Here is a 26888-nt window from a genome sequence, read left to right on the forward strand (position 1 = left end):
CAAATTTCTCTCATCAATTTATTAACTCATCATTGCTCTTGGCAATTTTACGAGTTTCATGAATAAACGCACGAATTCTATATTATTTCAACATGGGATTGGAATGATGCAATGATTTTTTTTTTTTTATTGAATGGAATTTAAAATAAGCTTGAAATGTTAAAAAAATTTTTGCAAGTATATTGGTCAGTTATTCGTGAATTTTCAACAAATAAACTTAAATTTTCTCTTACTTTTTGATCCTTTCAGAGCACGTTGGCGTGAAAATCGAACAATTTTCAACACACCAAATCCAAGATTGATGAACGTGTCATTATTACGAGATAATAAGTTGCTTCATGGAGGGGAACGTCGCGGATCTAGAATATCTGTGAGAATGCCATCGAGGCAGCCAAGCATGGCTTCATTACGTCCACACTCTCCAAATGCTTCGATAGGTAAGCAAGGTATGAAAGAGCATTTTAATATCACTCACTCCTGCATCACATGATTGTTCTTAATAATAATCTTAGATGTTTATGTATATTCAATTGATTAATTATTTCCTTAGAGGTTGTTCACTTACAAACAATCGATTTAATTAATCTTATTTTCTTCTAGTTGTATTGCATATTCTATTCTTTAACCTCATTTTTCAGGAACAAAGTTGCTTTATATTTTATTAACTATTAATTTCGTTTCAAATTTTGTGTAAAAATTTAATTATATGAGCTTAAAATCCTCATTTACAAAACCTTATCATTTCATTTATTTTATAGTACAACAGAGATTAAATAGCACTCTTTAATTTTTTTGGGATTCTCTTTTTGCTTTTGTGAGATGCCATTTGGCAAAAGTCCCAAATAAAACACAATTTTTTTATCATTTTCATTTCCATTTTTTGCTTGCAAACGCAAACGGCAAAATCTTCTTTTTCCTCTTTTCCCTTGAAAGATTAATACACGATTTTTGTTTCTGTTTCCGGACTATTTTCTATGCATCCTTTCTCTTCTCTATTCTAAATATTCTTTTGCATCGACTGTGTTTTTGTTGCCTTAAAAATCCTTTTTAGTTTAACAATTCTTGCATCAAAATTCTTTTCCTTTTTGAAAAAATTGTAACAATCAAAAGAAAACTTTACATCACTGCAGTTGAAACAAGACAAAGATGCTTTATGTTTTGTAATAATACGACTGAAAGCTGGATTAAATGTTTTGAACAAATATTTTTTGGGGGGATTTATTTCCATAGTGAATGAATGTAAATGTGGCAGAATTTCAAAAGAATGTTATTAATTTTTAAACAATAACATCCATTATAAGTCAGTGTGACACGAGAATTTTATTGATAGTAGGTTACTGATGAGCTAAGCTTACTTTTATAGTTTATTAGATCTATTAATAAAATTTCATTTCAATATGCTTGCATTATACTCGTTTTCAAAATCAGATAAGGTAAAGTGAAAATAACAATATTTTTAAATTAAGTTCATGCTCTTTAAAGAAATATTTTGCTTTTAATCTGCGCTGTTTCTTTATATTTCAAGTCTGACATGAAACTTTCATTAAATTATGCAAAAAATAATTGTTAAAAGGTTTCCAACTAGAAAGATAATTTTTCTTTGAAAGCTTCATTCTTTGAAAGTTTTATCTACTCATTAAATCTGAAAATGATAAGTATTCTGACAAGTTAACTTGCGGTACTCAAAAGCAAAACTTCAAATAAAGCAAGTGCAAATATTAAAGCATTTATTCAGAATAGAAAAAAAAGAACATTTATCAAAGTGCGAATAGCATTGCGTGCAAACATTTCCTGCCATGTTAAAAAGGAATTTCTATATTTTGCTAACTGACCAGCTTTCTATGTAGATTGCTATTTTTTGTACATATTTATTTTGAGTATTGCAATTTTCGCTTTTTCATTTTTTTCTGTTTTATGACCTTTGAGTTGCCATCAATGATTTTTCTTTTTTCGTAAATAATTTGGAAAAAATCAAATATTTGTATATTTTTATTTTATGGTTTAGCTCTATCCAGGTCACAATTAAGGAATAAATCAAAAAGCTTTTTTTTTGTGAATTTTATTTTTTCAATATTTTTTTATTTTTATCCGTCAAAATTGAAACTTTTTTCAACTGCAATGCTTAAAATTTTCAGTATTTATTGTTATAATAAAGTTTTACTTTTTCATGAAACAAAATTAAGTGGAAGCTTTTTGAGAAATGTTTTGAAAGAAACTTATGTTATAGAAACTCTAAGGTTGCCTTCTATTTTTTTTTTTTCAAACTTCCTTCTTTGTTGATGTAAAATTGTTTTTCTATTGCAAAAAAAAAAGTATGACTTACAAAATCGATTTTAGTATCTGATAGCTTAAAGATAGATAAAGTTAAGAAGCATCTGAAGTGCTCAAAAAACGTTTGAAAAATATGCCTTGATGACTTGTATTTTCATTCTTCTTCTCTTCCATTCTCAAATTTCTCTCGTGAACAATGCATTGATTGTATGTATAACTATAACTCATCTTTATTCACTGAGGTCTTGATTTTATGTACTTTAATTTAATTGCCATAAATTCAAACTTAATGAAAATTTAAACCAAATTCAAAATTTTTTTTTGTTTAATTTTTTGACGTATTGCTCAAATATTTGGGAATAACTTTAGGAAGAGCTTTTAGAAAACCAGGTAGGAATAAACCAAAAACGCAGCATTGTTCAATATTAAGCAGAATGGAAAGTGGAACAACTCAACAATATTCGAGCTATGAAGCAAGATTTGTAAAGTCACAACAAAATTGAGTTATTAATGTTCGTGTTAATTGTAATGTCAAAATCATAAAAGAAATGAAAATCTCGAAAAGCTTTCATGACCAATTAAGTTTCTATTTATTTTGATTTACGTAAATATTGTAAATCCTTCACGAAAAAAATTAAATCCTGCTCTTTGTTAAAATCGTTAAATATTCTAATTCGTGTTAAATGTGTAAATAATTTTTTGGTCAATTTGTGTTATTTTCACTTATATGATTCACTCCCTAATTTTATTTTTTATACCTTATTGAATTTTAAATCAATTGAATTTGCCTATTTGTCGATTTTTACATGTTGTTTTTTGAATTATGATTATCTACTATTTTTCCAGATGATCACAAAAACACAATGGTGTAAATTTTATGTTCTATAAAATATACAAAATAATCAGAAAAGCAAGTAGAATGAACCTAAAAAAAAATGAAAGAAATTTTTGCTTAGAAAATAGTCGATATATCCAACGAGAAAATATTGAAGACCAAAAAAGCAAAGAAACAAAATTATGAATACTAATGAAAATTACAGAATTAAACATGCAAATGGCCCAACTGTTCCTTTATGTATTATTAAATATTTGAAATGACACACGCAAAAATCCTTTAAAGTTAATCACACGATACAAGCGAACGAAAAGAAAAAAAAGAAAATTTATGAAAATTTTTGCCGTCAATGATTATAAAAAAAGTCATGAAAATGGGAATAAGCAGGCAACATGACATGTGCTCCCACAAAAAAAGCTCACACACTTCACATGATATCACATAATACATAAAGTTTTACATTTAATCCATAGTCACGTAGATAAAATAGTGCTCTTTTTATTATAATAATAATTGAAAATTATAGTAACAAAAAGTTTGATCAGTGAGGGCAATTTTTACTTTCAAAATTTTATCAAAACTTATTTTCTTGGCCTTTTTTCATTAGATTATCGTAGAATGCATAAATAAGATCAAACATTTATTAAAAAAATATTTAAAAATTTAAATAGAAACATTTTTAAAAATTTTAATATAGCATAAACATTTTTATTAGATTTGAAGAAGTAATGATTGCACTTAGTGGCATTTTATTGAAAGAAAAAATAATGAATAGAATCAATGATAGAGAAAGATATATTTTAGTACATATATCATCACACATCTCACTCCCATCCTTTTCATTTTATTTCCTTTTTTTACTCCTAAACATGTATTAGTTTTAGTTTGAAACACTAAAAATGAGCACATATTATATATTTAATTACTCATATTTCTAACATTTACACAAAATATTATGAAAAACTAACTTAATTTCTCAGCTATATGGTTCCACAAATAGCAAGTTGTGCTTTTTATACTTTTAATAATTTTTATGAATTCTGGTAGTAAATTTTTTGTTCTTCTTTATTTATTTATACCGATGCAATGATAAATATCCTACAAAATAAAATCCTTCATTTACATCCTTTGTTATATCCCTTTAGTATTTTATCCTATTTTATCAAAAGAAAGCTAATATTAAAATTAAGAGAAAGGTAAAAATTATGTCACAACCATTTCTCAGTATACCTATTTGAAATCATGTTTAAGGGTGAGCAACATCGGTTTTCAAAGGAAGCATTTCCATGTTTAAATTCTTTTTTTTTTCAAATTTGGACCTTTCAATTTTGACTAGAAAATTAAACAGTTAAATCAGTAGAATCAGCTTTAAATTTTAATAATAATTGCCTTAAAGCTTACAGCAGTCTTCTGTAGCATGGCATTTCCTTAAACGCTACTAGAGATTTTAACAAAACAGCCATGCTTAAGCCTATAATAATTTTAATTTTTAATAAGCTCGACCTTAAAGTTGCTCGCATCCATCATGCTTCCAATGGTACGACAAAATTGAAGTTTCATATCAGCAAATTCAGTATTATGGATCCAGTCAATAACAAATCCCAAAACTAATTCCTAAAATCCCCAAAGAAATTTTTGTCATTGTTTACCTTTCAATTTTCCCATCCAAACTCCCGCTATTATTTTGCAACACATAATAAATATTTTATATATATTTAACTACATACTATCAACATGAGAAAGATGTCTTTTGTTTTGTTTGTGTATTCTCTGTTTTACATTTTTAAATTCACCATATACGAGCATAAGACAAAAAGAATAAAATTTTATTGTTTTATGTTTCATTGCATCGTCCACTTTCATAAAAGAATCTCGAGATAATACCTTCTGCATACAAACAAAATTTACATTTTAAGTTGATTACACTTTTTATATCGAATAGAAGCAACGAAACAAAGTATAAGAAAGATTTATTGACAGTGAAATGTAAATTTGTGAATTTTCCATAAGTAGTGATGACTATCAAGTTAATAACAGAAACTCTTCTCTATCTTACTGTTATCTCAATCATTTTCATTATCATTTTAATATGCGGAAAAACGTTTACCATTAGCTAATTATGTTCAGACATGAGTTTTATGTTGAATGTTAGTAGATATGTTAGTGATGTCGAGTATCAACCTTTTTTTGTTTAGTTTAGCAAGGTATCGTTATTTGTTATATTTTTTATTACTCCCTATTTCGACTGTAATTGAGAGTAAAAGTAATGACTATTAATATATCGTAATAGAAATCAGTAAAACACACACATACCAAAAAAATATAACACCATCCGAAAATATATATTTCAATCCAAAATACCTTATGACATTTATTTCATAAATATATATGAAAACAATTTATAAATTACAACAGAAATAACAATAACAAAACCCTCCTATGCCCTCCCATTCTTTCTCTCTATATACCTGAATAAATATAATTTATGTCTGTGTCTGTGTGTGTATCTCTCTTTCTCAAAAAATATGTAAAATTAATATGATGTGTGAACACGATATGATTTCCTTATATGATAAAATTTTATTGAAAAAAATCACAAACAAACCAAAATCAAAAGACTACTTTCCTCAAACTAATATCGAAATTGAAAGATACTTACACTTCACTGACACACACAAAGGCTCTCGTCGAGGATCGCGGAACAGTAGCAGTGCCTCAGCAACATCAATGCGTTCGACTCGCAGCAGTTTTGCCATTCATCACGATCGGGGACATCGTGCGTCCTGTATCAGTGATCATCATGCAAATGGACATGTTATTGTCTCGAATCCAAGTCAATTGATGGCTGTTAATCAGCAGCAGCATTTACAACACCAACAACAAGCTCAAAGGCGACGTTCATCGATACATCAGTCAGTTATTCAGCATGCACAAATAGCGCCACAACAACCGCCAGTACAAATTCAACCAGCACAAGAAGAAGAAGATGAGCAACAGCAAAATGTTATTCAAGATGTCAAAGTTGAAATAACGGAAGTAAAACCATGAAACTTTCCTTACGAACAGAGAATATAATGCCTTTGAGACTCGATAAACCAATTTACACACATTTTGGCCTGAAAACGTTAAATGCTATTAAGAGCCTTTCTTTAATGATATAAAACAATATTTCTTGTTCTCACAAGTTCTTTCTATCTTTAAGCTTTCTATCAAAATACTTAGAAAAAAACCTATAAAAAAATTAAATGAAAATCATAACGAAATTGCCTATTAATCCTAAACTTATATTTTTCTCAGCATGCTTTAAAACTACATTTGAAGGATTGCATAATTTTCAGGGGTATTAAATTCATGCAATCCTTCAAAAAAAGCATGCAAAAATACCTTAACTGCATCATACGTGAAGCGAAAGAGAATAGTATATTAAAATGAAATCTCTAGTAGATTGATTGATTGATATTTCATGCAACTTATTAGGGACCATATACAATACATTAAATTATAAAAAAAAAGGTTTAAAAAATATTTGAAAAAAATCGCACACACTTACAAAAACACTTAATTAATTTCTATCTATTTAAATTTAAATATTTTAATTTTCCTCTTATTTTCTGGGAGAAAGATGATATTTTTAAGAATTTTTAATACTTAAAATATCGAGAAATTTAATCGGATTAAAATATATGAGGTACATTAATATTATTAAGATGAATCAAAAAAAATATTAAGAGAAGGTTTTTTTCAATGAAAGAAAGAGAATAGGAAATGAGATGAAAGTTAAACATGTTGCTCATATAGAAAAAAGATTGAGTGAAAAACAGAAAAAAGGATCATGAGAGACATATTTATCAGTCTCACATTTTTCCTTTTGTTTAAGAGTTTGCATGGAAATGGTTCAGTGAGAAAATTTGATTTACTAACCTCACATTATATTTCCCTTCCGCATTTTTTGACCTTTCGACAAAACCCCAAAATAATATAACTCTTATTTTATCCTTTAAATATCATGATATCTATCCTTTCTTTTGTTCTATTACGTAAGTGTGAAAAGGACAAACTCACGCATTCAATAACAACGAAAAAGGATAATTTTTTTCCATACATAAATTGAATAAAAAAACTTTTTCTTAATCAATAACAAAAAAACATAATGGTGATATTTTTCGATGCTATGCAAAAAATAAAAGTAAAATTAAGGAGAGCTTTGCAATTATTCTTGTCATAATTTTCCACTCTAAAAATCGTGAGTAGGGTATTTTTGACAGAATAACTGCAAAATTGCACTTAAAATTCTTAAAATAATACTAATTATAAAATAAAGTAAAATTAATCAAAAGCTCCTTCCCTTGAACTTATAAGTGATATTTTATGATACTAAATGATGAATGCCTCGTATGGCTTTATTCTTTTCTTTAAATATTTAAATGCTAAAGCTCTTATAGCGCATACAGTATGCAAAAAATATTAACTCACAAAAATAGGTGAAATTTATTTTCTACTTAAAAAAAATTAACGAATATCTTCAAGTTTCCTTTAAATGGTTTCTCACGTTAGTAGAAAAATATGGAGCTTTAAGAGAACCAATAAATTTTCTCGAGTGAGAAACGAAACTACGTCTCGCCTAGTAACTTCCTAATTCGTGATTAGTGAATGTCTAGCTAAAATGTATATTAATGCATTCGGATTTAAAATCGGCTATGAATTTATTTTTTCAAATTTCTTTCATGAAATCACCACGCTGACCATTTTTAACTACCTGCATTATAAACGATAATAATAATGAGAAAATTAACAAAAAAAAAAATTTAAAATAAAATAAAAATATTACAACACTTGCCACAAAAAAGTCTTTAAAAAGTAATTTATTAAATGAATTATATGTAACGTCTAATGATGATTATGATGATGGAAAAAATAAGAAGAAGGAAATTAAAAAAGTTAGTGCAAAATCGTAGAGTGATAATAGTAGAATTAACATAATTTTCAAATACATTTTATCCAAAATTAAGAAAACTTGTCATCAACAGCAAATGAGGGTTGAAAGATAAGATTTATAATTATTACAAGTTCTCTCCAAAAACAATTTTTGGAGTTACTTGTACTACAACCCTCAAAAGCATTGAAAAATTTCATTCTTTAATTATTAATTAAATTTTGAAATAAGGTTAGAAATGAGAAAGAAATTTTTTTGTAATTTTTACTTACTTACAACTTTAAAGAAATGCTTTTTCAACTAATGCGCAGCATACAAATGATAGTATGAGAAATAAGAAATTTAAGATTCACGATTCTTAAGTAGAAGGAAATTAAGTAAGTAACTGACGATGAGAATTGCATAAAATTTATTCAAATTTTTTAATTTAAAATTTAATAAGGAACAAGACTATTACGGACGTAATACTATATTCGCAAAAGAAGGGTTAAAAATTTGAATAAATTTTATGAAATCAAATACGATTGAGAAGTTAAATTTTACTTTATGAAACGTCATTTAGACCTTAAGAAAATTTATCATTAAAGAAATAACTTAATTATCTAAAAAAATAGCTTTAATTCCATCGCCAATTCGCAAACAACTTCAATTTTTGTGTGCTTCTAATCAAATGAGATAAAAGAAATGCACGAACAATTTTTTTATCCCTAATAGATTTATTGAAAATATTTTCAATTGGATCAATTTGTTAAAATTATGTCATAATTTATGAGAACGGTTATTCGCATTTGAAAATAGGGGAAGATTTTCTTATGCGAATATCTCTGAAATTTGGTTTCAATGAGCTTTAAATTTACAAACTACGTAATATATTTTGTCAACTAGTGTTATAATTGATTGATTTTATTAATTAATACCCACACTTAAATTTATCTCCCACCCCATTTTCTTTACATAATTATCAATCACACTCGTACAGTCAAAAAATAAGATGTTCAAATTTTTAATTAATTTATAATGATTGCAAAATAAGAAGAATATACCTATTTCTTAATCGCTTTTGGTTGTGTGCTCAAGCATGAGTAAATAAATATTTTCTTTCGCTCGATTAAAAAAAAATGTTAAGACAAAATTTAAATTAATTAAATTAATATATATTAATTAATTAAGTAAAAGCTACTACTGTGAATAAAAATGAAATTAATTAACTAATGGCATCTTATCATCTTAAAAATTTAATGAAGAAGCTTTACGCTGAATAAATGCATTAAGAAAAGTACGAATATTATCGAGTCAAGATGGATCTGTCATTTATAAAAAAAAATCTACATTTTTCACACTAACTACATAATACTATTGATTTTAATTTCTTAACAGGTTGCAAATTGAAAAAATGATTGAATGTCATTGTCAGCAACGACAAATTAAATTATTAAAGTGAATCGAAAATTATATTAAGATCTAGAAAATTTTCAAAATTTGGGGAAGAATTTCGAGAATTTTCATTCACATTTATGAGAGCTTTTGCAATAGTCTGTTGAGAAAATTGAAATTTTTCCATTCATTCTTGTACAAGATCTAGTGAACGACAAACATATTTGATATTGAAATTATCACACACTCGAAATGAGAAATATTTTAAGGAACAAAAAAAAAATCTAAACCTAATTAAAATTTTAAAAAATTATCTACTTACACAATTAGAGCGCAATTTGCAACAAAAAAAAACAAATCTATTTTTTCTTAAAGCGTAAATAAATTTCTATTTGTACTTTAATAAGGCCATTAAAATTTATATTTAGGAAGGTAAAAATTGTAAAAGCTACTCTGAATAACATCCAGAGAGTATAATTAAGTATGTTCATTGTAATATACACTTTTAAGGAAAATTATTAAATTTATTTTTCCTTTTTTTCTTATAATAACAGTAGAGAGAAAAATTAATGAACATGAACTATCACTTAACATAATAACTACAAGTGAACTAAAAACTACTTAATATGGACAAAAAGAAAAACAAGAAAACTTTTAATAAATTACATACTGAAAAAAGCATATTCAGGTATTTTGATTTTTCTTTTTTTTCGTACAATTTTCAGATAAAACAATATTGACTTATTAGCCAAAAAAGATACTTTTTTTGAAATCCTAAAGTTTCAAATCTGCATAAAATTTAAAATAATGATGATGAAGTTCTATGAAAATGTAACGAGAGTATTGCTGATGTTTCAGATTTATTCTGGGTATCTTCCTTTTTCCAGGTTTAATCATTTTTTTCAGGTGTGAGTCAGCTTGTTATTTTCTCAAAACAAAATCCATAAGGGATTGTTTGAATATCAAAAACATTAAAGTCAGACATTTTATTTAATTTAGGTTTACATATTTCTATTTTAATTATGGAATAGAAAAGGGAAAGGTGTACAAAATGAGCCAATTTTTGGACTGAGCAATATCCGAACAAACATGTTTTTTTCATGATATATCCACAGCATGTTGCAAATCATATACACACTTTACAAGCAGATATAATTTAAAGATTAATCAACTTTTAATTGCAAACTTTTTTAAAATAGGTAGGTAATTAAAATATCATTTGAAATGAGAAATCATAAACAGAATGATTATAGATATTAGATATTTCTTCTTTCAAATGCAGAGTATTCTATTGACTTTCAAATATCGATGAAAGCAAAGGAAAAACATCAAAATTCGTACAGGAAAAACGAAAATCTTCTTTTAATCTAAATTTTTATCGATTTATGACGCAATTTAAAAGTAATTTTCTCCCTAAAAAAATCCTTGAATACGGTGCAATCAAATTACAATTAGTATTAAAGTAAAAGAAAAATCTAAACAAGTCTTTTTGCTTAATAAAAGATAAACTGAAATAAATTTTACGTAATTACGTATTTAAAGTGTTTTAAAAATTTCGTGATATTCAGGTTTTGAAAGGTACATGTGTAGAATTTGCAAATTTAGTTTATTTTCTCATTAAACAATCATTTTTATGAATTCAAAATATTAATAAGGCATAAAAATTATTTTTATAAATTTTTGAGATGATGATTACAATTTTGTACAATTTTATTTAAAATTACTGAGTAGCAATTTGCGCAACAATGTTACTCCAGAAAGTTTTGTAATCCTTGAGTACTGTTCCCCTATAAATGAAATATAAAAATAAATTTACTAATGGAATATAAAGACATATGTATCCCGAGCGACTTAAATGAAGAAGGCTCCATCACAGAGCTTTTAAAGTTCAGCCAAAACACCAAATGAAGCCGCGTCTGTGTGACTTCTACATGACTGTCAAAAAGAGGCAGGCATTTTCATTCGATGTAAAACAGCTTTAGGGGAGCCTTAACCATCTGTGTCGCTCGGGAAAGTAAACAAGCAATAGCATCTTTAATTGCTGTGTAAATACTCAATAAATGAGATAAGTCTTAGTAATTGAATTTAATTAGTGCCAACAATTTTACTGAATGAAGAAATATTAAATATTAATATTAGCCTGATTTAAAGCCATCACGCTTAATATGTATGTTAATGGGGGCAGTAGTATAAAACAAATAGCAGTTGCAAAAATTTATATTTCATAGTGAAGAGATTGAGAGAGGTTCAGAGAAAAGAGAAGAAAAAAAAGATACGTCGATAAATTATGTAATTTATGTGCCCAATTTTATGGCCATTGAAACGTCAATTCTTCAGTATGTGCATATATACTGCAGTTTTATATACGAGGTTAGGTCAACAGAACTATGTAAATTTGAAAACTTTATGTTAGAAATGTATGTAGCGCCGCAAACTTATCTGTAACATTTGCGAAAACATATTTCATGCGAAATGTAAACAGACGCTAAGTCAGAAGGTAAGCAATTACATAATCATACACATTAAAATCGTTTTTGCGAAATTGACGTCTGGACCTAGATTATTGAACTCACGCGAGTGAGTTGAGCCGGTAATTGCCGTCATTTTTTTCCTTTTCTTTCACATTTCATATTTATTTTTTTCGTAACACATGAGCTAGGGCAATAATAAAATAGTAGATACTTACGTAAAGAAAACTTGTCCCTGTTTATGATCTGGTGCTTTCCATACAACAATAGCTTGTGTTTTGTCCCTGTTATCAGCATGCGTGACTGAAGCACACTCGGGAATTGTCTTTACATTAGGACTTTCAATAAATTCACCAATCCATTCTTGTGTAGTTGGATCACGTGCTTGGAAAAAGAATCCTCTGAAGAGATCATTTCCTGAAATTGTCACTAGAAATAGCAGAGATACATATGTTGATACATATGTTGACAAATTACTAATTTAATGCTTACATGAAATCGTTTGTCCTGGTTCATAATAAGCTGAACTTGCAACAACTTGATATGGAATTGATTCCAATGGCTGTGGTCTGCTTTGTCCGTGGTTTGGTTGATTAAATCTATCTTTGACACCTATGAATTGTTTAAAGGATTTGTTAGGTAATTGACTAATTTATGATTGATAATTTCACAAAACAAGCTGAATAATTGATTTCAATACACTGTATGTATGCCCTTTATGGCATAAATCGTCATAGATTAAATGCCATATGTTATGTATACAAATCGAAAACACACATTATGGACCAACATGAATTTTAGGTAACTCACAAGTATCAGGTGGTGCGCCATCAGGAAAGGAATTACACAGAACAATCAACAAAGTAAAAACAAATCCAGCTTTATAATCCATATTATGCTGTTTAATGTAAAATAAAAAAAAATTAAATAAAAACTTTTCTAATTATAGAAGATGGAGTAGTGGTTTAAAGCTTTTAAAATTAACTGAGCGTAAATCTGTAGCATGATGCTGTTTAAATAAAAATTTCTCCTTCCATTCAAGACTTTTTCTTCTTTTTGAGCTCATGAGAGTACTCTTACTTACTCAAGTGGTGGTGGAATAAATGTGTACACCTTTCTGTTGAACATTCGGCGGTAGAATTTTGATTCATGAATTCATAAGTAAGCATTTAAACTTTAACATGAGTAGAAATAGGTCGAAAATTTTAAATTTTATTAATGAGCATTTTCTGTGTTTTTACGTCATAAATTTATGTAAATTGAACTTACTACCTGAATTCATTGTCAAGTGCATTAACAATTACAACTGCATCTAATGTGTTAGTATCAATACATGCACTCATGTAAACAGGAAAGAGACAAGTAGAAAATACTGATAATACATTAAAAGAAGAAATTCTGTCGACACGATTATCAGTGAAGTTCAATGTATAAGTCAATACATTATTCCCATATGTAAGTCAGTTGTCTTCTTGAACTTTTAGAGAAAAGACTGAAAAAATTTTCCACTTAGAAATTCCTTAAAAATTTAAAGACTGAAAAATGGTTATTAATTTTGCTGCAGGTCCTGCAAAGCTTCCGGAAGAGGTAATTATTTCAGGCTTATGAATTTTTGAATTTTCAATTACTAAAAGTTCCAATTTTATTTATCCAAAGGTGTTGAAGGAAGTGCAACAAGAATTAACAAATTACAACAACACAGGCATGTCAATAATGGAAATGTCCCATCGAGGATCAGTTTATTTAAAAATTAATGATGATGCCATGAAATCATGTCGAGAACTTCTGTAAGTCAATGAACAAAATATATTTATGTTCCTATGAGATAAGGAAATGAATGAATATTTTGACTTAGAAATATTCAAACCTTGAATTTATTATTGATGCATTTCATTATTAGAAAAGTTCCAGACAACTATAAAATTCTATTCATGCAAGGTGGAGGAACTGGTCAATTTGCAGCTGTCTGTATGAATTTGATGGGTAAAACAGGAAACGCTGACTATGCAGTTACTGGATCGTGGTCATTAAAAGCCTACAAAGAGGCTCAAAAGTATGGAACTCCAAATCTTGTCTTCCCAAAACCTGAAAAGTTTACCACAATTCCACCACAGAGTGAATGGAAGTTGAATCCAAATGCTTCATATTTGTATTATTGCGACAATGAAACTGTTGATGGCGTGGAATTTAACTTCGTTCCAGAAACAAATGGCATTCCACTCGTATGTGATATGTCATCAAATTTTATGTCACGATCGGTCGATGTTTCCAAGTTTGGATTGATTTTTGCTGGTGCACAAAAAAATGTTGGACCTGCCGGTGTGACTATCATAATTGTTCGAGAAGATCTGATTGGAAATGCTATGAAAATAACTCCATCAGTTTTTGATTATATGGATGTTGCAAAGAATAATTCTGTTAGCAACACGCCACCAACATTCATGTAAGTAGACTATTGATAGTAATAAAATGTAGTTGAATTGAACTGTTTGTTGCTGTTTCAGTATTTACATCATGAATCGTGTTTTCGAATGGCTCAAACGCAATGATGGGGTCGAAGGAATGAGCAAACTAGCACAAAAGAAATCTCAACTGATTTATGATACAATAAACAAATCTAATGGTTTTTATACTTGTCCTGTCGATGAGCAGTATCGCAGTCGAATGAATCTCCCATTCAGAATTTGTGGTGGTGATGAAGCATTGGAAAAGGAGTTTCTGCAAAAGGCAGAAAAGATTGGAATGGTCCAACTTAAGGGTCATCGAAGTGTCGGAGGAATTCGTGCATCTCTTTACAACGCAATCTCAATTGACAATACTGAAACTCTCAACAAATTTATGAATGAGTTTTATGAAAGCAAGAAATTGTAATAATAATATAAATTTATCACAATAAATTATGCCTTTATTCCATTATGTTTTGGGATCGAAATATAACATCTAATTTTTCTTCTAATTTCTTATTTGTTCCTCTGCAATTGTCGACAACTTTCTTAGCCCAGATAAAGTATTCATTTGCTCTTTCTTTAGTCCAACCTTCAGGGATTTCATTTTCGAGATCTCTCAAATTGTACAACTTGTCAGCCAACTTTACCAATTTCGCATTTGGGCTCGCTGTTTTCGCATGCTCAATTTGAAGTCTTTTGCGCTCCATTTTCGGAAGGCTCTTGTCATCTGTCACTTCACTTACAATATTTCGAATATCTTTTCCGAAATGTTCTTCAATTTCCTCAAATGAGCAGTCTGTGTCCTCAACCGTATCATGAAGAATAGCTGCCATCAAAACATTCAAGTCGGTTACATCACCTTCGTTTGCGAGAATATTCGCGACACCAATCGGATGATTAATATACGGAGTCTGTTCCTTATTCTTACGACGTTGTTTACTGTGCTTTAGAGCAGCAAAATTCACGCATTTTGTATACTTTTTGACAGCTTCCGAATCCATTTCCCTAATTATTTTCAAATAAGGATGAATAAAAGTAGATTAAAATGTTTATATCTGGAATACTTAAGTTCAAAGAAGAGCACAAAATTGTCGGCCACAATACTGTAAAAATTCTCTTGTTTAAAAAATCTCAGAGCTAAAAAGGGTTCGTTCACTTATTACGTATCGTGAATAATCGACGAATTGATGATTACTTCCCTTCGTAACAAAATCTTCAGGAAATTAATAAAATTATTTGAGACGTTACAAAATCTCAACCTCGGGAGGCCTCCCCTTAAAAGTGTTACGTAATATCTGAACGGACCCCAAGTTTCTCATTTTTTTAAAATTGATAAACCTGAATTATAAGCCGGCGATTGTGTGGCAAAATAGGAATAAAAAAGAATTCGAGAGCGTCAGTCTCTTTCTGTCAGTTCATCACATTAGTTCTTTAGGAAAGAATTAAATAATTTTTCTGTTTTTGTGAATATTGTGTAAGTAATTTGCGTATTATTAATCAGTTGAAATGTTTCGACTTAGCAGAATAGAAATAAATACTTTGAAATATGCCAACTAGGTAATTATTTCTGTTTCAAAATATGACATCAGAAAGTAATAAAAATTTTGCACTCAACTATCTATTACTTTTTACCACATTCGTGTGTATTATGTGGAATTAAAAAGAATCGCGAAACAACAAATAAACCAACAAAAAATAAATAAGCATCAAATATTACTAATACACAATCAAAAAAATCGGATAAAAAAAATAACGGCTTTTAAAATTTTGAATTTTTTTCGACGATTATGGTGCCATCTTTTGTCAAATTCGTCTAAAGTAATATTTTTGTGCAAAATATATACCGTGGAAATAGGCATAAGTTTCCAGTTCTCTGAATCAGCCGGACGAAGAAATTAATTATTTATTAAAATTCAATTAATTAGTGATATTCTATAAAATTCCAACTACCAAAAAAGTAATTAATCGTTTATTGGCATTATTTATCAGAATTAACAAGAATCATCAAGGTATTTATTATGTTTTTTAGAAATTTTCCTATGTAATAGATTAATTCACAAGAATTTATAGTAATTATGAATTAAATTTATTGATAACTGGTGATAACATTTATCGCCATTGTGAGATAAATCAGTCGCAATCATTTCCTGTAATTAATATCTGTGCAATTGTAGAAAACAAATTTAAAATTTTCTGGATACATACTCAAGGTTACAAAAAGGTCATTAGTACTTACTATGGAAAATTTTCTGGAAAACTTACATCTATTAATTCGTTATATTGACTTGATTAAATCATGACACAGTAAATAATATTATTTTACTTGATTGTTTAATTAATGTCACAATTAAAATTCAGTTCAATTTCGTAACAATCGAGAAATCCGGATAATTAGTTAGACAATATGTACATCACATTTGACGCATACGTCAGCGTTAATACAATTTAATCAATAGATCGGCAGATGCTGATTTAGTTCTAATGTTTGAGTTTGCAAAAAGTTATGGACGTCACATTTGATTTAATTTTCCTTTCCTCTATGCAACTATATTTATAATAAACAAACCGGCTTGCTGATAACGCGGAAGAGAAAATGAAAATCGAAAGATTTACAGAATCAGGACGATTATCAATCGCATAATCGCATGCACTAAAATTAAAATGTAAGAAGGTCGAAGAACTAGTAAACTCAAAAGTGACTAACTGATGACGAAACAGCCAAAACGATGATGTAATTTTTTAGCATTGAAATGAAAATTTACAGTTTGAAGACGATAATTGGGGATGGATTGTGAGAATGTATTAAGAATAGTTGAAGCTATACACAGAAGTATATCCATCAAGTTCAACTTATTTTATTCTATATATAGCAAGTAATTGTTGGCTCAAAATTTGTTTGAGTTCGTCACATGCTTAATTTAATTCTCGTTTATCTCTTTATAACAAAAATTGTTTTATCAAACGATCAAATCTGATTCGTACGCCGTGTGCTTATCAGCTATTCTGCTTTTGTGAGTTGAATGATCTAAAATTAAGCGACACAATTGCAACTGTTTGCAAGAAAATTTCTGTCATTTATGATACACACTTAAAATGAGTGATAAGACATTGTTTCTAATTATCACGTGGTTCAGTAATGCTCACTGATATCAATTAGGTTTTCTTCTTACGTATATCACTCAATTTGTTTACTTATGCGGCAAACGTTTATGAGCTTAATCATTTTCTTTTGGCTATGATTGCGCACAATCCACCATCGATGCACTTTTCATGGTGTTAAAGGATGTCGTCATGACCTACCGTAACATATTCTGACTGTATATTGATGAACTTTTTCAATTGTAGTGCACATTGGAATATATTCATACAATTAAACTATCGAATTTTTTTAGTTACGTGAACTTGCATCCTAGATGCACCTCTTAACCATAAACACTAATCCACAATTGCCTTATCACATTTCAAAATGTTCTCTATTATAAACCGTAGTATTCGACAAGATTTGAGATTAAGACTGAATGAAAATTATTTTATCTTCATCGTTGCTTCTAACTCAAAATTACGTCATAGTACACCACTCGATTATTTTTCTCACATTTTTCACCACATTTTCACAAACACTTCTCAAGTCTCGACAGTATATATTGCTCAGTCAAAAGGAGCACACACAAAAAATTCAAATTGTTGGATCAATAGGAATTTTTTCAAGTCGCTCTATTCATATCGAAATTATCATAAGTGCATCAAGACAACTAACAGTTGCATAAGTGAAAATAATTGTTCTCGTCGCTTTATATCGATAGAAAATTTAAAGAAAATGGTTTGGATTACTGATTTAGATGACCCAAAGGTATATCAATTTATTTTTAGTGTCCATTTATTTAATTGGTCCGTCTTTGTCCTATTTGACCTTGAAAAGCGATTAACAATAACTTTCTAGAAAAGTCATTGCTCTGAAAGAAAAATCAATCTCCATGCTATATGCTGTGAAAATTGATTTTCTTCTTCTCTGTTTGCAACCTTGAACAAGGACATAATACGTACGGTAAAATAATTGATTATGCGGTTAGTCGAATGGATTTCCACAGGATTCCATTTTATAATGTCTGAAAGAAAAATTGCATAACAAAAATTGTGAAAATTTTACAAAAAAATATCAATGACCTTTTTGACTTTGTTTTATGATAGGATGAGGGGAAAGTTGTTGTGACTGTTCCGAATATGAAAGTTCTAAGAAGTAGAAGAAAATTTTGTATTTCTTATTTTTCTTCAAAAAAGCTTTTCATTTTCTATTTTTGACGGCTCGTGCACACAACCACTGACATCTTTCTCATTTTCTTCTCAGATGATTTTCTATTTATTGTTGTAGTTTTTCACATACACTTGCCAATCTGTTTTTGTTTTTCAACGTTTTTCACATCTGAAATTTATGTGAAAATCATAGGAATTTATTCGCTTAAAAATGATCAAATTAAGTTTGTCTTTTTCGTTGATCCATGATAATTAGGTAGTTGTGCAATTTGAAAACAAACAAAAAGTTCCTAAGATACGCTCATGTTTGCGGAAAATCGATATCATTTATATGAACTCGAGCGTCTAGCTTTAAAGTTTCCTTGGAAATGATTGTTATTACTGCTGTGAAAATACGCAAGACTATTTATTGATACAAGAAGTCTTAAAGCTGAATCATCATAGTTTTAAAAGTTTCGTTAAATTTTAACGTATTCTTAATATTTGAATAATACGAACTGAAACAAAATGAACTGAATTTCTGATCAACTTTTAACCAAGCAGTGGACACTTACAATTATTTTTGAGATATTAGAGAATTATCCTCATAATATTGATCGTTAGTCGAATGTATCCTCATAATATTGTCGAACAGATTTTGTCAGTAAAAATAATAATTACAAAATCATCCTTAAACATCATCAAGAAATGTCACAATTTAAAAAGTGTCCCAGCCTTGTTTAATTTTTTCATAACCAAAATTGTGAATAATCGATTTCTCAGATTTTATTAGTTAGTTTGTAAGTTCAATGACCAAATTACGAAAATTAATTAGTTTACAACTTATTCTGCATTTATAGTTTATCGAAATTATTGAATAAACCAGATTTTGAGTTAAAAACTCAATTTTATCAGTTTACCAAAATAAAAAGAATTTAGTTACATTTATTGAGATTAAATTAACAATTCAATTGTTTTTGATAACACATATAACGCGTGTGATTAGTCTTTGTGAAAACTTTGCTATCAGCGAAGTTCCCAAAAAGTTATTTTTCACCGCAATGCCACATTTTGACGATTATTAACTTCCGATTTTTCTTTCTTCTAGATGAGTGAAAAGTGTCCACAAATGAAGGCCGCAGAAGCAATTTCAGCATTGGATCATCTTTGCCAATTGGATCCAAATGCCAAGACAGCATTCATTCGTCTTACTGGATTGATTTGTACAATCGGACCAGCTTCAAGATCACCCGAAATGTTGGAGAAAATGATGCATTGTGGTATGAATATTGCACGTATGAATTTCTCACACGGAACCCATGAATATCATGCTGGAACAATTAAGAACGTACGTGAAGCTGTTGATAACTACTCAAAGAAGTTGGGTTATAAGTATGCTCTTGCTATTGCATTGGATACCAAAGGACCTGAAATTCGTACTGGTCTTAATGCTGATAAGGGTGATATTTCATTGAATCGTGGTGATAAGATTAAGGTCACTACCAACAAGGATTGGTTCGAAAAGGGATGCAAGGAACAAATCTATGCTGATTATCCAAATATGGTTAAGGTTTTAAAAACTGGCGATCGCATATTTATTGATGATGGTCTCATTTCTCTTGTCGTTGATTCAATCAGCGGTGATACATTGGACTGTAGCATTGAAAATGGTGGAAAATTGGGACAACAAAAGGGTGTCAATTTGCCAAATGCTCCTGTCGATTTGCCAGCTGTTAGCGAAAAAGACAAATCAGATTTGTTGTTTGGTATTGAACAAGGTGTTGATATGATTTTCGCTTCATTCATCCGTGATGGACATGCATTGGAGGAAATCCGTTCAATTTTGGGAGAAGCAGGAAAGAACATTAAGATTATTTCAAAGATTGAGAATCAACAGGGAATCGTTAATATCGATGAAATTATTGAAAAATCAGATGGTATTATGGTTGCTCGTGGTGATTTGGGTATTGAAATTCCACCAGAAAAAGTCTTTTTGGCACAAAAGCAGATCACTGCTCGTTGTAATCGTGCTGGAAAACCTTGCATTTGTGCAACTCAGATGCTTGAATCTATGACAAATAAGCCACGTGCAACACGTGCTGAAATTTCTGATGTCGCCAATGCCGTCTTAGACGGTGCTGATTGCACAATGTTGTCAGGTGAAACTGCAAAGGGTGAATATCCATTGGAATGTATCACAACAATGGCAAAGACACAAATGGAAGCCGAAGCTGCAATCTGGCACAAGAACTTGTTCCGTGATTTGGTTTCATTGCAAGCCACACCTATTGATGCTACACATTCAATTGCTATCTCAGCTGTTGAGGCTGCATCAAAGACTCTTGCATCAGCAGTCATTTGTCTTACAACATCAGGACGTTCTGCACATTTGATCTCTAAATATCGTCCACGCTGCCCAATTATTACTGTTACACGCTTCGAACAAACTGCTCGTCAATGTCATCTCTTCCGTGGTATTTTGCCATTGATCTTCTCAGGTACAGTCTTTATCTTTTTAATCCTATTGTCAAATAGCTTTATTAACTATCTTTTATTTCGAATTCAGATGCCGTTCTCGATGATTGGATGAAAGATGTTGATGCTCGTGTCCAATTCGGTATTAATTTCGGAAAATCTCGTGGATTCATCAAGAGTGGTGATCCAATTGTCATTGTTACTGGCTGGAAATCAGGATCTGGATTCACAAATACAGTGCGCGTTGTGTACGTTGATGATATTTTAGGCGGATATAATTATTGAATGTATTTTAACTAACTTATCTTTGTTGCTATTTTTTAGGAACTGTGAATAAGCGCTCATCGTATTAACACAAAGTTATGCATCAAATACATAAAGTTTTTTAATAATTATAGTCTACTGAATTTTTCGTTCCTTTTTTCTGTGAAAAAGCATCTGAGAAGCATGAATATTAGACAATAGCTTTATTTATCCATTCAAATTATTTCATCGACAACACAAGACACGACACACAATATGGAAAGAAGTAGGATGAAAACTATCAAGTGTCACTAATTATTCATCATCATCAACATACTATCCGTATCTAATTCGTACTATGATTTTAATCAGAGTGAAGTCCTTTTTGAGATGAGCAGAATAAAAATTATTGATCTATAAATGTATTTGTGGACATAAAATATGTAATATGTTCAGCGTTAATAAAAAGTTATGGAATATCAAATATTTATTGGCTGAAAATTAAAGTTCATCTTTAAGCTTTTTATTCATATTATTTTATTTTCAGGGAAATATACTCTGAATCTGATTTAATCGAGTGCATTAAAGCTTTCGAAAGATTAAGTCTTCTTGGCCAATTCTAAACTTTTTGTATTGCTGAAATATAAAATATCAAATTTCAACTGTCATAAAAATTTTAAATAGGTAAAAATTAAATCTGTCAAAAAAATGTGTCTCGACTAAAATTAAATATAACGGCTAAAATGTATTTAAATTGTAACAGGTTATTAAAATTCAAATAAATTGAGCTTTGCAAAGACGCGCTCACGAGAGCTTTTGGAACTGAATGTGAATTCCTATATTTTTTTGTGTGGGCAAAAGGAGACAAATGTTCGAGATCTTAAATTTATTTGAATTCTTTGAAGGAAGTGTTTCACTCAAGTTTAGACCGTGCAGATATCTTTCTTTTTAGTTCCAACACAATAGTCTTTCAATTTAATTAACATTTTTAATTGATTCACATTTTAAAATCCAATTTATGCGGTAGTGAAATTAATACCAAGGCGGAGTCTAAAAACTTTCGAGTTTCGTGACAATATTTTTTATGAGCTTCATTTGTGAGTATATCTTAATCTATAGAATACTATTTCAGTCGAACGACAGCCTTATACCTAAATATAAGTGACGATTAAACTAAAAAAACAATTAATAATTTTCATCTCTCTCTTTTATTGAATGCGGACATATAGGTATTTTATTCAGACATGTTACAATATGAATCCTAAGTACATCAACATTTAAAGTGGTGATTTAAAGTTCTAATGTTAAGTATCCTACTCAAAAATTTAATAATTGTTGTTTTAAAGTCCAACCAAAGTTTTAAACAATTTTAAAGACGACATGACATCTGCGTGGATGTCAAGATTTCTATTAATTTGCATTTAACGAGCTCAGAACTGAAACATGATAACTTCAGAGCAAATTTATTAAATAAACACGAGTTTTTTTTTAATGTAGGAAGGTCCAAGGAATTTTTAAAATTTCATGATGCTGCTGTTCCATCAAAAATAGCTATGCTGGGGTAATTTTTACATCAGTTTAATGATAATATGTCTCTTTAGTTAGTTGCTAATTTTCTACATATCCAGACCATTGGTTTAACATCTTGCTTGATCATTTTTATTGAATATCCTTATTGCTCCCAGTATCTGCTTCTCCTCTTTCCCATGTTGCATATCTTGAAATGACAAAGTTGCATATCTGTTTCGGGAATAAGAAATTGATCAAATATTAGCGTACATTTCTATAGTGCCTTATTATCTGTGCCAAATCAACCAGAGAAATCTTTGGTGATTTAAGACAGACAAACTAGCTAGATACTTGCTATTTCCTCATATTAAACTTACAGTAATTATGATTATTGGGACTATTTCTCTTATTGACTTGATCTTTTATTTCCGATCGACGTCTATATACTTCCAACGGCAACTTCTTTTTTCTAAATTTATTCAATTCATTTTTAAATATGTCCATGTCATGTGAGTAGTCTTCTTCCCTTATCTCATTCTGTTGTTGTTGCCACTCGAGATTCGTGTCTGCTTTATTTGATCGCTGAAATAATTCAAAAATAAGCATTTTCTTTTATTATTAAATGATCACAGACTGTACGTGATTCTTTTGGGGGCTTGGCTTTTGAGGAAGAAAAGAATTATAAATCTTAGACGAAATTCGATTTTATTTATAATGAGTTCAAGATTTTTAAACATGCGGTTCATGGATATTTAAATAAATTACGTACATCTGAATATACTTGAAAGACGTGCGTGAATGAATGCAATTTATTGTTTCAGCTTTTTTAAATCTCATAAACTTGTGGTAGAATTTCTCGTGATTCCGAAATTTGAAATTTTCATTTTTTTCGCTTCAAATGGAATTATTAATTAAATTAATGGGAATTTTACTTCTTATTGATTTTTCTAAAAAAAAAAAAAGTATTGAGTACAAAAAATAATGTTATTTTTTCGGGAAAAAGGAAATGCATGGGTGTATGACGTATAAAAAGTACCTAAAATGCGTGAGCAGTGAATAATATTAATTGTACTTCAATGTGAATTTCAGAAGAAAAGGTTCTACTACATGTTATTTTTCATTGTGGTATAGTATATACTCCTGATTAGAAATCTGGGATTCTTTTATAAGACAATTTCTGTCTTATTTGTTTAACTGTCATTCAAAATTTGATTTAAAGGCCCTAACAGGCAATGAGCATACTCACTCAAACGAGCGTGCTAATGAGTCAATTAATATTGTACTCAATGTAAGTGTACTCAATGACATGCTTCATGTCTGTCTGATAAAATAGCACCAAAAACTTATTACAATATGTGCTTCATGAGACTACAGTCTTGTTCAGAAAATATGTTGAATTTTTAATCACGTGTTTATTTTTTTGCAACTATTTAGTGCACAGTACAGTTAAAAGTATGCCATTCGATGCTTTGTCCGATTCTTAATAATATAAATGTGCATTTTATGCTGTAATTGGGCTTAGTTTTCAAAAACATCGAAAAACATGGAAATAACCCTTCTACGCGTGGAAGTTAATAATTTTTAAATTAAAATGCAAATATTTAAGAATCTTTGGAGTCAGGCCAGATTAGATAAGTTTCTATTCAATTTGCACATGAGTGACTGAGCCTAGAACAACTAGTAACCTGTCCACTCGATCAATCTTTAAAAGCCATAACAATTTTATTTTAAGATGATTAATTCTAATAAAAATCATATGTTTCCTATTTTTAAATGATCTATGAGCAATCAATTATTCAAGTAGATATTATTTCAGTATATCTACAAAAAGTGAAAGGTCAATTTTTAACTGAATTGATTCATAACAATACATAAAAATATGAATTATTAAAACATTATTAAATCTTTTAGGATGTTACATATTTCATAAGAATTTTTTTAGAATTTTATTAATGGAAAAAGGACATTCATGACATTATTGAAAATTGCAACTCCCACTTATGCCACATATATACATTCATAAAATGTTTGGTTTGTGTTTTACAATTTCTCTTAGGTTTTGTGCAAGGATAGATAACTTTAATCTGTTCCTTTTTCTAATGTCCACGCATTTAAATTGACATAAATGTTAAATCTTTCACTCAGTGTCAGCAATCTATTTTGTGTCACGGCACCACTAACAAAAATTTTCATGCAGATATAATACCAATCCCGGTCTGCACATATTAAAATGTTGCTACCACGACGATGAAGAAGTCTTGGAACCAAGTGCAATCAATTGGGAAATTTTGTGGTTTTCTCCAAGTTGCTGTCACTTGGTTCTAAATATTCTGCAGCCTCGTCACCGTAAGGCAACATTTCAATGTATGCCGATCGGGAATGTGTCAAAAATCGTATATCTTTTGAAGTTTTTTGGAGAGATTGTCCATCACTGTCTTAACACATTCGACTTATTCTATCAATGAGTACTGGAGAATATCATTATTTTAAAGGAAGTTTCAACAAATGCTTAATTCATGATTCCGCGAGAAGTACAAAATATGATAATTTATGGCATTTAAAGTCAGGAATATGTCTAGCAGTTCTTTTGAGACTGCCTAATTTAGCGGAAAACCAAATGATTGCTAAATAAAAAAATTTAAAATGGAAAAATTTCCAATTTAAAATAAAAGAAAAATTTAAATGACATATAAACGTGACACACTGCATCCGTTACTGATCAAAGATACTGACATGATAAATGTGACAAATTTACATGTCAATAGATAACTACACATGTAGAAATATTTAAATAATGTAATAATTCCTCACCATTTCCCTTTTAATCATTTCACTAAGCAGAAATTCATCAAAGTTCCTAGGCAAACTGTACACAGTCAAAAAACTCACTACGCCCAAAACAATTTGAAACATTAAAAAATTCATTTTTTTTTCGCTAATTAATTTCCACAAAACTACTTAAACTGAACTTTTTTTTTTATTAAGTGCCAATATCAACTGCCAATGCAGAAACACACAGAAGTACTTTCAAATGAAATAAAAATATTCTCAAGTCTCTGCCATGCTACATGCTGCTCGCTCTTCTCAAATGCTTCTGTCTTATTAGAATGTCGAAGAAGGAATGATGATTGATACTCAAGTATCCGATGTGAATGAGTTTATTTCATGTTTTCCTAATATATTTATTCTCTTCGTAAACTGCCTCGCGGGTTGAAACACGCGTTTCTTATTTTTTTTTTGTGTTATTAAAAATCGAGAATAACATTTGTTATGAAAAAGGCAACTTTTTGCCTTTTTAAACTTATTTCCATAGATGATGGGGTTGTGTGGAAGTAGTGGTTTCCTGTTCCTTTTTAAATGTTATTTCGATCACAAAAAAAAAAGTTTCAATTGCTATCAACCCTCACACCTACGCTGTTAAATATTCATTAGTCTCTTCTTTCCCATAGATTACCATATTTCTGTGTACCTTAAAAGAAAACATCGATTCACATCACTTGTTGATTGATATTTTAAAATTCAACAAATGCAAATGAATTCAAGATGTAAGTCGTAGTGAGTGGAAAAAAATGCTATTTTTATTTTTTTGAATGGCTTCTTTCCATCTCATAAGATCTCTGTCTAATGAATGGGAAGAAAAATTGCAATGAGCGAAGCCCGAGGACTTTATTAAACTCTCATTTTGTAATTAACAACTCGTTCTCCTTCACGTTGTACAAGTAATTATGTTTATACTTATGTTAATGTTTTCTTTAAAACATATTAATGTTATCTTGTAACCAAGTATTGTTTCCGGTGACGTCAATAATAAGATGATTGAGTTTCAAAAATATTTTCAGTCGAAAAAGATTTGAAATTTTTTAGTTGTGTGACTAAGAATCTACGCATAATTTTCATTCTTCGTTATGCTACTTAATATTCCTAATAAGGTTGCAAAAAGTGATTGCATATCCAAATAAATCTTTTTTGTCACTTTTAAGTAAAGTTCAATTTATGTAAATTAATTAGACAGAGTGTTTCAAGTTGAAAGTTTACAGTTCAGTCAAGTAAAAGAATTAATTTGAGATAAAAAGTCTCTGCGTAATACTGAAACGTTCTTAAGA

The 26888-nt window shown here is 29.4% G+C and overlaps 5 protein-coding genes and 1 long non-coding RNA gene across 15 annotated transcripts in view; 3 read left to right on the top strand and 3 right to left on the bottom strand.

Moving 5' to 3' along the window:
- Positions 1–10094, top strand: part of jus (julius seizure) — a 44776-nt gene extending 34682 nt beyond the window's left edge. The window contains exons 6-7 of one of the 4 annotated variants that reach the window (XM_070649503.1): positions 250–446; positions 5787–10094. In XM_070649503.1, coding sequence (XP_070505604.1) covers positions 250–446; positions 5787–6154 — 565 coding nt within the window. In that variant the 3' untranslated portion in view covers positions 6155–10094. Of the gene's footprint in view, positions 1–249; positions 447–3117; positions 3955–5786 lie in introns of those variants that run through there. The other 3 variants (XM_070649504.1, XM_070649505.1, XM_070649506.1) reach the window with 3 other exon arrangements.
- Positions 10095–11115: 1021 nt separating this feature from the next.
- On the bottom strand, positions 11116–12773 carry LOC139097607 (putative defense protein 3). The gene is made up of 4 exons (XM_070649495.1): positions 12692–12773; positions 12374–12493; positions 12100–12310; positions 11116–11200 (listed from the first exon to the last, which is right to left on the bottom strand). The coding sequence occupies exons 1-4, from the start codon at positions 12771–12773 to the stop codon at positions 11134–11136; spliced, it is 480 nt and encodes a 159-aa protein (XP_070505596.1). The 3' UTR covers positions 11116–11133.
- A 579-nt stretch (positions 12774–13352) lies between these two features.
- LOC139097650 (probable phosphoserine aminotransferase) lies at positions 13353–14818 on the top strand. Its single transcript, XM_070649547.1, has 4 exons — positions 13353–13468; positions 13538–13668; positions 13782–14324; positions 14386–14818. Exons 1-4 carry the CDS (start codon positions 13424–13426, stop codon positions 14750–14752), a joined length of 1086 nt encoding a protein of 361 aa, XP_070505648.1. The 5' UTR covers positions 13353–13423; the 3' UTR covers positions 14753–14818.
- Mesh1 (Metazoan SpoT homolog-1) lies at positions 14761–16058 on the bottom strand. Of its 5 annotated transcripts, none has more exons than XM_070649549.1 (2): positions 15944–16058; positions 14761–15333 (listed from the first exon to the last, which is right to left on the bottom strand). In XM_070649549.1, the coding sequence occupies exon 2, from the start codon at positions 15327–15329 to the stop codon at positions 14787–14789; it is 543 nt and encodes a 180-aa protein (XP_070505650.1). In that variant the 5' UTR covers positions 15330–15333; positions 15944–16058; the 3' UTR covers positions 14761–14786. The 5 variants fall into 5 exon arrangements, with proteins under 5 accessions (XP_070505650.1, XP_070505649.1, XP_070505652.1 ...); XM_070649548.1 differs by having other exon boundaries at positions 15961–16045; XM_070649551.1 differs by having other exon boundaries at positions 15954–16028.
- Positions 15661–21782, top strand: LOC139097649 (pyruvate kinase-like). 3 transcript variants are annotated; one of them, XM_070649545.1, is made up of 4 exons: positions 15661–15802; positions 19667–21056; positions 21125–21281; positions 21358–21782. In XM_070649545.1, the coding sequence occupies exons 2-4, from the start codon at positions 19667–19669 to the stop codon at positions 21368–21370; spliced, it is 1560 nt and encodes a 519-aa protein (XP_070505646.1). In that variant the 5' UTR covers positions 15661–15802; the 3' UTR covers positions 21371–21782. The 3 variants fall into 3 exon arrangements, with proteins under 3 accessions (XP_070505646.1, XP_070505647.1, XP_070505645.1); XM_070649546.1 differs by lacking the exon at positions 15661–15802 and adding an exon at positions 16191–16337; XM_070649544.1 differs by lacking the exon at positions 15661–15802 and adding an exon at positions 17959–18178.
- A 683-nt stretch (positions 21783–22465) lies between these two features.
- On the bottom strand, positions 22466–25913 carry LOC139097621 (uncharacterized). The gene is made up of 3 exons (XR_011545083.1): positions 25597–25913; positions 23163–23367; positions 22466–23016 (listed from the first exon to the last, which is right to left on the bottom strand). It is a non-coding gene; the product is annotated as an uncharacterized lncRNA (long non-coding RNA).
- Between the last annotated feature and the right edge of the window lie 975 nt (positions 25914–26888).

The sequence above is a fragment of the Chironomus tepperi genome, unplaced genomic scaffold (genome assembly GCF_022539635.2).
Source record: "Chironomus tepperi strain 1889 unplaced genomic scaffold, CSIRO-AGI_Ctep_v1 contig_425, whole genome shotgun sequence".
NCBI classification, from domain to species: Eukaryota; Metazoa; Arthropoda; class Insecta; order Diptera; family Chironomidae; genus Chironomus; species Chironomus tepperi.

Bases quoted from the DNA above. Each gene is read 5' to 3' on its own strand.
- LOC139097650 (XM_070649547.1), top strand. From the start codon at position 13,424: ATGGTTATTAATTTTGCTGCAGGTCCTGCAAAGCTTCCGGAAGAG. The intron at 13,669-13,781 runs GTAAGTCAATGA...TTTCATTATTAG, and splicing joins AAATCATGTCGAGAACTTCT to AAAAGTTCCAGACAACTATA. The intron at 14,325-14,385 runs GTAAGTAGACTA...TTGCTGTTTCAG, and splicing joins AACACGCCACCAACATTCAT to TATTTACATCATGAATCGTG.
- LOC139097607 (XM_070649495.1), bottom strand. From the start codon at position 12,773: ATGGATTATAAAGCTGGATTTGTTTTTACTTTGTTGATTGTTCTGTGT. The intron at 12,311-12,373 runs GTAAGCATTAAA...TGCTATTTCTAG, and splicing joins ACCAGGACAAACGATTTCAT to TGACAATTTCAGGAAATGAT. The intron at 11,201-12,099 runs GTAAGTATCTAC...TTTCATTTATAG, and splicing joins CAGGGACAAGTTTTCTTTAC to GGGAACAGTACTCAAGGATT.
- LOC139097649 (XM_070649544.1), top strand. From the start codon at position 18,146: ATGGTTTGGATTACTGATTTAGATGACCCAAAG. The intron at 18,179-19,666 runs GTATATCAATTT...TCTTTCTTCTAG, and splicing joins CTGATTTAGATGACCCAAAG to ATGAGTGAAAAGTGTCCACA. The intron at 21,057-21,124 runs GTACAGTCTTTA...TTTCGAATTCAG, and splicing joins TTTGCCATTGATCTTCTCAG to ATGCCGTTCTCGATGATTGG.